General features: G+C 38.7%; 1 protein-coding gene across 7 annotated transcripts in view; it reads right to left on the bottom strand.

Moving 5' to 3' along the window:
* TENM3 (teneurin transmembrane protein 3) overlaps positions 1 to 13,182 on the bottom strand; it is a gene marked incomplete at both ends in the record, with an annotated part of 311,431 nt that overhangs the window by 26,538 nt on the left and 271,711 nt on the right. For 5 of the 7 annotated variants that reach the window (XM_080343548.1, XM_080343549.1, XM_080343550.1 and 2 more), the window contains 5 exons: positions 5,274 to 6,148; positions 7,011 to 7,165; positions 7,720 to 7,952; positions 11,702 to 11,722; positions 12,145 to 12,394. In XM_080343548.1, coding sequence (XP_080199674.1) covers positions 5,274 to 6,148; positions 7,011 to 7,165; positions 7,720 to 7,952; positions 11,702 to 11,722; positions 12,145 to 12,394 — 1,534 coding nt within the window. The remainder of the gene's footprint in view (positions 1 to 5,273; positions 6,149 to 7,010; positions 7,166 to 7,719; positions 7,953 to 11,701; positions 11,723 to 12,144; positions 12,395 to 13,182) is intronic. The other 2 variants (XM_080343552.1, XM_080343554.1) reach the window with 1 other exon arrangement.

Genomic DNA, 13,182 nt, shown 5'->3' with positions numbered 1-13,182 from the left:
GGGCACTTAAAGGCTTTTTAGGAGTCAATGTCTGATACTTCAAAAACTAGGTCTAGAGAAAATGCTCTTTTGGTGCATCTGGCTTAGCTCTCTGTACGTAAAAGCAGAATGGAAACTGCTGCAGAAAAATATGTCATAGGCTAGCTAGGAAATAGCACTTCCGAAATGCTAATATGCATACAATTAGTTCAACTGCTAAGACTTATCTGTTTAAATGTTCACATTATGCATACATAATATGCAGTTACAGTTAATAGTTTCCAGCTCAGATATCTCAGAATTTTATAACAACAGAATTTGATTAGGCTGATTACTCTTATACGTGGTTTAATATTATAATTTCATTATAAAACCTAATCTGGAAGACTTTTAGCTTCATATGGCTCCATTGGTTTTTTGTTGTGTGTATTTCCAATCCTTTTTGTGAATGCTCTGTTAATATTTTTTTTATTCAGCAAGTCTTTGAGACCTTCGATAACAGATAAGTTACTATGAATTTTAGTAACAGTACTTTACAGAGTACACATTTGTGAAATATAAAGTGTCAAATTTGATCTGCAGACTATAACCCTTAACAAAATAGGAATTTAGAAATCCATTTCTCCATAAAGATATAAAAAAATGAAAGTCTGTAAACAAATACGGAAAAAATATTATATGGTATCCTAAATAATTCAAGTTATTACTTTCAATTTTAACTGTAGAATTTCATTGGAGAGGGACTTTTTACAAGGGCATGCGGTGATAGAACAAGGGGTAATGGCTTTAAACAGAAGGAGGGTAGATTTGTATTAGATATAAGGAAGAAAAGCTTCACCACGAGGGAGGTGAGGCACTGGAACAGGCTGCCCAGAGAAGCTGTGGCTGCCCCATCCCTGGCAGTGTTCAAGGCCAGGCTGGATGGGGCTCTGAGCAACCTGGTCTAGTGGAAGGTGTCCCTGCCCATGGCAGGGGGTTGGAACTACATGGTCTTTAAGGTCCCTTGCAACTCAAACCATTCTATCATTCTCTTTAAGGTCCCTTGCAACTCAAACCATTCTATCATTCTATGACTAAAAACAACAAAGAGTGTAAAAACAGTATTTCCGGTATGCCAGTCCTTCCCTTCTTCAGGCAAAGTGGAGACTAAACAAAATAAACTCTAGATTAATTAATGTACAGACTAAACAAAATGAAGTAAATTTCTTTTAGTTCTGATATTAGTGTGATTTAGACTGTGGCAAATGCCATGAAAAGAAACAAGTCCAAGTGCTTAAATATGTGCTAGAGCAGCCATTGTAAATTTTTTGTATGCAATATTTTTTAAAAGGTTTCCTCTTTTCAATGAAAAGTTGTTCTAAAAATTTTTTTTAAAAAAGGTATTATTTTCATAAATCTGCTCTCAAATATCTGAGAACTCAACTGAAATTAACTTCTTTGGGTCCATGCTCCAGTTGTACAAACAGATCTGCACATGAAGATAGTTAACTTATTACTGAATTGGCTCCAGAGAGTGATCTTTTTAATGTTAGAAACACAGTATTTTTACTCCAGTGTAACTTCTGTCATTTAAACAGACGTGTCACAACCAAAGGGTGAAAGAACCCAGCCATACTCAGAGATAGGAAAAAAACCCGACATGTTTACTCCACTGGAGGTTTTAACAACAGGAAGAAAGTCTAAGTTCACCATGGAATATAAAAATTCTATCCCCTTCCGAAAATATTTTGAGAATCTGAATAATATAACAGAGTAAATGAAATAGATAAATAAACTCTGATATTAGAAGAAAATGCATTCAGCAACGAAACTGAAATATTTTGCTATTACTAAAACAGAACAAAGAAGTCAGAATGATTTCTTTTTCTGATTTCTTATTCTTTGCCTAATGTTTGAGGGAAACCTTTCTGTTTTAATAAGACTCCCTTTTTTATAACAGGAAACTCTTCAGTTGAAAACATTTTAGGCCACACTACCTACAAACATGAATACGCAAAAGCTGAGAGAGAGAGGCGTACAGGTGTGTACTGTGTCACCCCCACACAAGCCCTTACATGATACATGGTTTCCATCTATTTTCCCAGTAGTAGCAGAAGTCTCTGGAAACCTGGCCTAATCAGATTTAATGCTACAAAAATAATGAGCACTGAAAAGCAAAGTCACAATAATGTCTGCTGAGCCTAACAGTAAAAAAATAGCAAAATAGTCATGTTTATATCTACTTTTCTTCAAAAGGGAAATACACAGACACAAATTTGGTGCATGGGGATTTTATGTTGAAAAGAAGTAAGCAGCTATGATGCCCGATGGATGTTTTTAAGAATGCTGTTTTGGCAAGAAAAATAACACAGTTCTTTCCACTCCCCCCCCCCCCCCCCCCCCCCCCTTATTCCCTGTAGCTTTATATAATCAGTGCGGTTTTTTATTTTTGGTATTAACTTGTACAGAGCATCACAGAAAACATGTCTGGAAGGGACCTTGAGAGGTCATGTGGTCCAGCCCCTACACCCCAAGGCAGGATCTGCTCTTCCTGTGTTAGTCCTGAAAGATGTCTAATCTGTTCTTAAAGACAGCCTGTGAAGGGCAAGGGGTCACTGTCATAGTCTGTCTGCTCCAGGGCTCCAAAATCTTCACCGTGAAGTTTTTCCACATGTCTAATCTGAATCTTCCTTGTTGCAATTAAACAGATTACAGCTCCACCATGGCTACGGGGAAGAGATTCATATCTTTGTTTCTGCAAAAGCCTCATACACTTGCAAATTCGAGGTGAGTGAAATTGCCTTGCTTTCTCCATAATTATTTCAGCTTGGCAATTCTAACGAGACATTGGTCGGAGGTAATTGTTTAAGAAGAGCATAAACAGCAGCTTGGAAATAATAGTAATACTTACTGAGGGGAACAGCCTGCCCTTTGGGTTCTGGGTAAGCCAGCTGGACCTAACCTAACTTAGACCAGAAAGCCTGCATGAAAGCAGATCAGGTGTGAAAGATGGCAATCTATAGACTCAGAAAATAACAATGTACCTCATGACACACAGTACCATAAATTCTCCCTATGATGAAAAATATAGACTTATCAGCCACTTAATACTGAATATAATATCCAAGTTTTTCGATCATGCAGACACTGTTAAGATACATTCAGGAGTCAGCAGCTACTTGTGCAGTACACCACAGTAGGCTACACAAAAACTACAGGCAACATGGTGAGAAATTACTGCCCTGATTAAAACTCTAGGTCCTCAATTAGGCAGTAGGAATGCCAGCATGATTTAAAGTGCCTGCTGTACCCAGCAGATGCCATAATTTCACTAAAGGACTTCACTATCCCCCAAATTGACCGCCTTGCCCAACTCGCCTGCTGGAAACAAGCAGTTGTGTGTGTCACAGTCAAACAGCACATTTGCTGTCTGTGGAAATGGATGACTGTTCCCGGCCCGTGTGAAGCTGTGCCGTGGTCTCTCAGCACGCAGAACAGGGCTAACTCATGAGAAGGAGGACACAAGCCCTCCCAGCCAGTTTCTCATTTCTCTGTGAATCCTTGCTGTGCTTCTGTGTCCTCTTGGCAGGACCTAAAAAGATACGCAGTGGATACACCACTGCACAATTAAATATTACAGACTTGCGCTAATGCTTTGGGAACGTGCCCACTACCAAAGCCCTGCCAATTTACAGATTATTGTAAGAATACCTTAAAACTGGCAGTAGCGCCATTCCACCTGCTGTCTTTGTTAGGGATCAGCATTTCTAGCTCTGTCTCCACTTCAGGACACAATATGCAGTGAGGCAGCACCTGCTGCTCTCCTGTCTCTGATGGGCATGTGTGAAGGCTGGAGGGAGATACAGGTGCTCAGAGTCCTCCTGCACACTGCCTCAGCCAAATGTACACTGACAGAAATGTGAAGTTATCTCAGAACACAGATGTTTGGCTTTGCTGCCATTGCCTGACACTGGCACTTTATTTTCTTTATCATGTGTGTTGAATTGAAAGCTTTTTTTTTTAGGCCCTGACCTTGGCAGCAGTTGCTACTGCATTTCATCATAAAGATAAGAGAAAAGAGGACAACAAAGAAAAAAAAAAAGAAAAAGAAGAGGGACTTACTGGATTTTCATGATGCCCTTTGTAATCCTGAATACATCAGCTGAAGGCCCTCTAACATTTTTTCTTATCGTACTAACTCTACGTCTTCCACTCAGAGGCACATTTTTACCCAACTTTGGAATGTGTTTCAGGCAATTTAAAAATACACATATTTTTCCAGTTGACAGAGATGACTGCAAAAAATCTGTGTTAATTCTACATCGATATTTTTTTGAAATAAATTGCTTGTATTTTACGCTGTATTTTTGTTAACATGTTGTCTGGCATACTAGTTTACAGTTCAGCTCATTTGGGGATGATGGCACCTATAAAACGCGTATGTGATCTCTCAGGTTCTGCCATTCTATCTATAAATTGTCATGACCTCCCTTAGTCAATGTAATCGAGGATTCTGTAAAATGCTTTGCTAATCTGGCTGCTATGAACAAGCATTGATGACTTAATGACTGTAACACAGTGTAAAGCAATTCACTGAAAAGATTTTTTTCTGAGGCTGGAAAAACTACGTCCTACTGTTCCACTAATACTCCTCACTGTTGTGCTCACACCTGACACATTCCTGGTGGTCTCTGTTTTCAGGTTATTCCTACAGGAATGACATTTCCTCCCACAGCCCACATCTCTCTTCGCAGCAGCTTCTGCCCAGGTCCACCTGTGCGAAAGCCTGCGTGTCATCCAGGACATCCTTCCTGCACATTGCCCACTCAGGGCAGCACAACCTTTTACCACTTCAAAAAAAATACCCACCCAGCCTTTTTTTTTGGGTAGTAGACCATGGAGACATGCTTTTACTTAGAAAAAAAAAGAAAAAAAATACTGAGCAGTGAAGACAAATTTCTTGTCAGTTATTTGCTACAGAACAATGTCAGTCTAATGAGCAAATGGGTTTTTGATGCAAATCTATAAAATCGTGGTTGTTTGAGTTACAGCTTTCTTGACAAGACTGAAATGTTGTCTCACTATTATTTTGTTATATAAAACTGAAATTAAAAATAATGAATTTAAAATTATTCAGACCCAATATGTTTAGAATAAGTCAGACAGAGGAAGACAGCATGGGAAACAAAAAGTATCTTTCTGTGCTTTTTGTTGTCAAGGTCATCTTTAAAGTTACTTCATCAGTCTCCAGAAATATTTCAAATGGTAACATGTAACTCAAGGAAACTGAAAGCCGTCTGACTCCATGTACTTACTCAAAAAAGGTGGTCCATCCAGTCTCGTCACTTTTAGTTGCCAGAAGTCCACTGTTGCCATGGTAAGTAAATAAGACAAGCTCCTGCCCTTGCGCAGTCATGCTTTTCAAACATCCGTTAGTGCCTATCGTCAACCAAATGACTTGGTTATCAGGAGAGACCACTCTTACTGGCATCCGGTTGGGATCCCGTCTGATACGAAGAGTGTTGCCATTGCTGTCCGTGACCGCAGTAATATCATTGTCATTACTGTAGCTAAAGTTGTACAGGTAGTCTCCGGTGACCAAACTCACAGTGTACTGGTGAGTACCATTGACATCAAAGATATAAAGCTCTTGGTCAGTTGGAGAAGCAACTTCATAAAAGTTCATTGAATTCAAGAAGGGTTTGTTCTTTGACACAGCCCGTATCCTGATATTTCCCAGATCAGCAATATACAGGGTGCCATCTGGAGACACAGCTAAGGAGGAAGGGGCATTAAGTTTGGCATCCTTAGCATAACCATCTCCATTTTGGTAACAGTCACAGTTGACATCGTTTTTGCAATCGCATTCTGAGGGTATTCCAGCAACTAACGAGATCTCTCCATCAGTTGTGACCTGTCTTATCCTATTGATCTTTTTTTCATCAGTTTCTGTAATGTACAGAACCCCGCTGTAGGACACGGCAATGGCAGTGGCTGACTCCAGCGTGGTCTGCACCGCGTGCTTTCCCACCGTGTACTCCACTCCGGGCACCTGGCAGTGCATCGGTCTCCCCGCAGCTATGCGAACCTGGCGGTTTTCAGTGATCTGCAAAACCACGTTGTTGTCCAGAACATAAATGGAGTTATCCATTGGGTTGATAGCTAAATCTGTAGGCCATTCCAGACGAACCTTAACAAAGAGAAGAGATTTTGAAATGGCTAACCCTCGCAGATTAAATGAATTCATTGACTTTCAGTTCTAGACACCACTGTAAGGATATTTTTCATCTGCTGTAACCAATCACGACAAAAAGACTTGTATGACAATACATACAGCAAACTAAAGCTTTTCAGGGAGACAAGGGGAACAGTGTTTGAATATCTGTTTTATTGGAAAAAAGCCAGTTGCATTGCAACTATAATACAGGTTGAATTTCCCCTCCAGTAAATACTATACTTTTCTGTATCATAAATGCATACATGAAAATAGAGAGATATTGAAGTGTAAATATATACTTTCAGGGCAGGACTTGTCTTTTACTCTAGTAATAGCAAAAATAGCTTACTGCCTTCCAGGTTACAAAACACTGTACTGTACTCCATTTTTAAATATACCACTAGTGATGTTGTGATGTCCCTTTTTACCTAAACAAGCTTCTTGAGACAAATAGAAAAATATGTTATTTTGTATATATCCTCTCATTCACTCTAGTAGGCTGTTAGTGATTCAGGAAACATCAACGTGCCAAGACCATTCTCACAGATCTGCCATTCTCCTAGTATTTACTACCAGACTTAATGTTTCCTGCTTATAGTTTTGCTGTTCTAAACTAAACTGGACTTTATGGGCAGAAAAATTGAATACAGCAGCATTAACAGCTAAGAGGACACACTGCGATTCACGCCCTTGGAACACGCTTCTTTCTCCCCAAAGCCTGCTGTTAAAATATCCATTACACAGTCCACCCAGTTTTACTTTAAGGGTCAAGAAAGCTACATTTGCATTTCTAGCCCCAGCTCAGCTTTCCAAACAGGCAGCGGCTACAGCGTACCTGGCTGATGTGCATGCTGGTATCACAGGTTAGAGGTCGTGCTGAGGTCAGGTCGTTGGATCCAAGCAGAGTGGATATTATTCCGTTCTGATCTACTTTTCTGATCATGGTCCCATCAACAAAGTAGATTAACCCGTTCTTGTCAATGGCTATTCCTTTATTGAGGAGAATAGAAATTAGTTTCTTGCACTAGCAGTGAATATCTTACCCACCAGTAAGGGTGTAAGTGGCACATTATCTAGTGGAAAATAAGGGCCAAATACATAGTCTTTGGCAGTAGGTAGTAAAACAGCTTATACACATATTTTGCCTCATAAACCAATGTGCAGTATGAAATCTACTCCTGTTGATCACATTTGCTGTTAATTGATGAGTGTGCTGACATGGGTCTGGCTTTTAAATTAACCTTAAAAATGGGATAAGTGGGACCAAAAGCAACAGTGATTTTAAAGCTTCACTGTTGCCTGCCAAATGCATAATCTAAATGAGCATTTAAAAATGCTCAATAACCATGAAAGCCAAATATTTCCTAAAAAAATCAACCCGAGTACCCCATAGCTCTTTTTCTCAATGGTCTTTCCAGTTAAAAGAAATTACTCAAAACCACATTTCTGAGCCAACTAATGCGTTCAGTAATGAAACGTGATCACACCCCCGGCCCTGAAGTTTTGTATTAGTTTGAAAATTATGGAGAGAGAACTCCTTTTACCTTTAGGGCTCATGAGAGTTGCCTCCACGGCCTTGCCTCCATCACCACACCTTGCCTCATCAAACGGCAGGCACTGCTCCCCTGTTCCTGCTATTACCTCAGCATTTTTGGTCAGGTCTTTTGCACCTGTGAGTGACTTGGGGCGATAAATCCTGCGTGTGTTCGTGTCGGAAACGTACAAATCTCCTGTCACGGGGTCAGTTGCGAGGTAGTACCTGTGAGCTGGGTTGTTGCTGTAAAACGAATTATACATTGCATATGCTGTAATTAACGGCAGCTAACACTGGAACAAGAAGAAAAGCTTTCAATTCCTATGCAGTGTGTAGCAACACACCAACAGTTAAAACCAATGGTGATGCTCTAGAGACAGGTAGCACAGGCCGTGGCCCCAAAGCCTTTCTCAGTTCTCGTCTCTCTGCTGTGTCACAGGCAGTCCAGTCTAGACTACTCGTCTTTCTGGGACAGAAGATCCATTTTGTCTGTGATGCTCAGAGGCCCGTCCTGTTCTCTGTCATTAGAGACAGCTCCTGTCTCTGTATTAGGCCAAATCAAAACCACAGAACACAGTAGAGTCTAAAAAATCCCAGGCTTTCTGGAAACCTTGATCCAGTTCCAAACTTTGCAGCAAGACCTCAGCCCTTGCTTACACTTTGTTGCTGTTATCATCCTATCTGTTTTATTATAATTTATATAAGGCTGCTGGGGTGCATGGTTTATATAATTCATAAACAGATAAGGGAGAGTTCATATTATTAGTTCACAGGCAAGAGATAAGACATCCTTCATAAGTATTTGTTTAATCCACTGCTTTCAAAGACGTGATACGCATGATTTAACACATTAAGAAATGTCATCTTTTCCACCAGAGCACCGAGCAGAGCTTTTCTGTTCTTAACTCAGAGTCATATTTCAAATAACTGTATACATTGGCACAAACCCGCTAACTATGCCAACATAGTCTTTATTAGAGTGAAAATATATATTGCTAACCATTTTCTCAGAAACGTGTACTTTGCCTCTCCACTGGTGCCACATAATTGAGAATTCCTGTCTTTTCTCCCCTGCCGGTGAAAAAAACAGGCCGGGAGAGCAACTTTGGGGTTGATATATTATGATGTAGAAACTTAACCCACTGCAGCTGGGATTTCTGACCTAATTTATGGCACAAAGAGCTGAAATAAGGTCATGTAAATACAGGAGGTAATTTCTGATGCTCTCCTCATGGATTGAAGCAGTGTGTCAGAACAGTCAGTCCTACTTATGCTGTTTGCAAAAGGGCTGCTTAAACAGATCTACCAGTCTTGGTGATAGCCAAACATCTGTTCGCAGAATGCTGTACTTCACGTTTTGTAAATACATAACTGTGCTAATGTAACACATTTTTATGTATTGCCACTTGGAAAAAGCAACAAGAGACCAACAGGAACAACTTGTGAACAAATTATGTCTTTTAGCAGGGACAGATTTTTATAGCTATCCAATTACAAAAACACAGAAAAAATGTGTTGCATAAATGGGATTTTCTTTGGTTTTAAGACTTTCAACGTGTTGGTTCAGAATGAAGAAACCAAGGGAAGCAGACTAATGAAATCAAACACACAGTGATTAGCAGCTCTTCAAAAGCTCTGCTGTACAGCTGAGTGCTGGACAGCCTGTCTGAAAACAATTAAGTGCAGGCTTAAATTTGTCTGTTAGAAATCTATTATTGCCAATGTGCTAAATAGTTAAAGGTATTTTTGAAAACTTAATTTACATGGAGATCATTTAATGTGATCACTATGAAGTGTACAAATTATTTATACCTCCATAGACTGCAAATTAAATTATACCCATTTACATGATTACTTTGGTCTTTAAGAAACTTTGCAGACACTTCAAATACAATCACATAGCAAAATGTGAAATGTGCAATTAAATTTTATTTCATTGTAATTTAAAATAAAGTCCTTTCTTATACTACTAAAATCTGAAGAACTTCAACTCATCTAACATTGCCTCAGTCATATTTTTCAATTGTTGGAACAGTCATCAATAACTAAATAACTTATGCCTAATGCATTTTTTCATTGTAAAAATGATTTTTAAAGTGGTTCTTGTCATAAATATGAAAACATTTCTATGTTTCCATTAATTCCAACTAAAATTACAAACCTCTTATTTGGGATGCTTCTCAAAGAAAGTATTGTATCTGCCTCAAACCAAAAAGATACAGCTGGTAATTTAAGAATATTTTCTCATTTTAGTAAAAAAAAACAAAACCAAACTTGGTGCATGCATAGATTATTATTGAATCAATATGAACTCTCCAATCTGTAACACTTAGATGTATAATGGTCCCTTTCAGAGTAATACAACAGGCCTAACTTCAGCATTTCTTTTCAAGTGAAGGTGAAAAAGCTGAGGCAGCTTTAGCTGACAGGACAAATGCATTAATTCACAGGAGCAAAGCACAATTTGAGGAACTGAGTAACTGTCCAGTGCAAAACATGTTTGTTTTCTAGTCAGAAAACATCTATGCACACTATGCAGATCTCAAAAATAGTACGGGGATAAGCAGCCAAGCAGCTAGAGAGCTGCACAGAGTTTATTCTATTTCATTCTGGCTTGAAATAATATTAGGCTTTTGCGTTCTACCAATAAAAACAAACACAAAGACTAAAATCCACAGTCAGTGACTTCTTGATTCATGCAGCATCACCTAATTCCTGGCAGTAGCTCTGAAAAACATGCGGTTACATACCAACGTGGGCTCCTCTAAAGACTAATTACTACAAATTACCTTGTTCCGGCTACACCAAATCATAGTAACCGTGCTTCAAATCTAAGTGCACACGTGTGCAAATGCATGTACACAGAGCCGTAATGATTTGTTTCCCATTGCTCTTATCTTGCTTATGTTGATCTTTTTAATTCTTCAGCTGTCAGATCATCTGCATTACTCTCCATGCACAGTTGTTTTTAAAAATACTCTTCCTGCTTCAGTCCCCCTTTTCCTCCCATTCACTCTGTGCATTCTAAACAAATGCCCTCAAAGCTGTTCTCACATTTTGCTAAACATTTTTCTAGCTCTCTACAGACTTGGGATGCTGCCATAGCCTACAAATGACCGCCTTGTCTTCAAAGTCCTTCTAAAAATTACTTCTTCCATGAATGCCTATCAGCATTAGTCACCCACAGGCAGTGGTGTGTATAAAGATAGCAGCTCAGCTTTGAGATTGAAAAAATGTTAGGTCACTTGTACTTGAGCAAATAAATTTGATCTGCATTGTCTCTCTAATTCAGAGTACGGGCTCCTTGAATCATGGAACCGTTTTGGTTGGAAAAGACCTTTAAGATCATTGAGTCCAACCATTAACCTGACTCTGCCAAGTCCACCACTAAACCATGTCCCTACTTTTCTGTTCTTGCCCCTACTGCAGCGATGCCAGGTCTTATGAATCTTGGTGTACTTTAAAATCTTAACTCCCTGAGTTGTGTTATTAGGGGACAATTTCAACTTTCACTATTAAGAGTTCACCTTTAAAGAAACAAACCTGTTAAATGTGAGCCTGGAAAGTCTCAGCATCAAAAGGCTAATGAAATGAACTCACTTGATACTTTTATGATTTTATTACTTACATGCCATTCTCCTCATATTTGGGGTATCTGATTAATGAGTGAGTTTTTACAGGGTCAGCAAAAGTGCTGCCAGAGAGAAACCGGAGTGACCAGAGACAAGGGGACAGCAAAGGAGGGCACACACAAGCATGAGAAGAAGCCTGACTGCAGACAGAGAGTGATGAGAAAAGAGGAACTCGTATCCGAAAGGACGACACAGCCTGACAGCTGACATAACTAAAACATATGAACTCATTATTTTTGAAAAATACTGCTCTTTCTAGTAATACATCTCAGAAATGACTTCTCCATTATAGGCATTCATTTGTTAAATATGAAAAATGAACAGTTAGAAAAATATAAATCTTCCTTAAGGAATGCTTACCTATGTCTAAAATCTTTATTTCTTGGTGGGAGCAAGTAAAAAAGAACAGAAAAACATTGTTAGAAAAACATTCAGAAAGGATGTTAAAAGATGAAAAGAAGGCAACATTTACAGTTCTCATTAGTGAAGGGGTGAATGATGGTCTTTTGTCCACTCATGTCAACTATGTACGTTAACTCTTAAAATCCACAGAATAATCACTTTGGGTAGATGAAATTCTCACAGTTCAGATAAGCATCGCGAAAATATCTTACCAGGGTAAAACTTTTTCCCTTAAGTTTTAAATACTTTTTCAAAAGTTTTAAAACCTTTTGACTCAACTTTTTTTGTTCCCAAAAGCATTGGGAAACTCTGACTTACGCAATGTCAGAAACTTGTTCCGTACTTCAGTTTGCACCAGTAATTCACAACCCCAAAAGTCCGAGATGAGAAAACCCCCATACCTTAGCTCCAGAACACTGGTGACGTTTCCAGATGGGAATATCCGCCGAACGTAGTTGAAATCCCCCACGTAAAGGCTGCCATCTATCCCGCAAGCTAAGGCAACCGGAGCCAATAATTTGTTGCCATCAGCTTGACCATTACAACTTGGACAGGAGATGCTGCGTCGTCTTCCATTGCCCATAATGCTACTGACAACTGGGGGTTGCTGAGATATAAACTGATTTTCACCATTTCCTTTGTAGAGAATTCCTGGCAGATAATACGAAAAACACACAAAAAACCCAAACTGTCAATGTGTGTACATAAAATACACAAGTGTTCCAAATAGTCTTTTAGTTGATTAATATCACTTAATGGACTTCATCACCATATTTCTCTCACTACAAGAGAATTTTGTTAAAACATCGTTATATTTACGTCAGACACACCAAGCATTATTTTGTCCACAAAAGGTAGTAGCAACACTAAATATACTAACATTTCATACCCAAATAAATTTTCAGTCATGCTTATTTTTAACTGTTAATAATTTTAAGTTATAATTCAAAATAAAAATTCTCATGTGGAAGGAAATTCAAGGTGTACTGAATAAACTCAAGGTCTGTGTTCCTAAATTCTGACAGTTTTGAAACTCCCCAGAAATGATTGAAATTCTAACTGTGCCTGTACTCTAAAAAAAGAAAAAAATACATATTTGCAAATTGTATTCCTAAAGTCCTAGTATAACTAATTATGAATGTGCTGTCAAATGTAATCTAAAGTGGATTACTGCTGCAAATTGTAAATATTAATTAAGGAACTACTTCAAGAAGTTGGAGATTGCCTCAGTTTCACATTATAAAAGACTCTATACCCCGCTCACAATAAAAATGTACCTCTGGCAACAAAGTCTGCCTCAATACCATGTCTGCAGTTATAGGCAGTTATTAAAAATGTCAAAACAACAAAAAAAATGTGGTGCCAGGCCAACCTGCCTCTTAAACTTAATTCTGCTTTGAGGCATGAAAGGAACAATAATTTCATGAAGACAAAGCAAT

This window comes from Nesoenas mayeri, assembly GCF_963082525.1.
Source record: "Nesoenas mayeri genome assembly, chromosome: 4".
NCBI lineage: Eukaryota > Metazoa > Chordata > Aves > Columbiformes > Columbidae > Nesoenas > Nesoenas mayeri.
The sequence above is the reverse complement of the archived record's forward strand: the minus strand, read 5'-3'. Positions and strand labels throughout refer to the sequence as shown.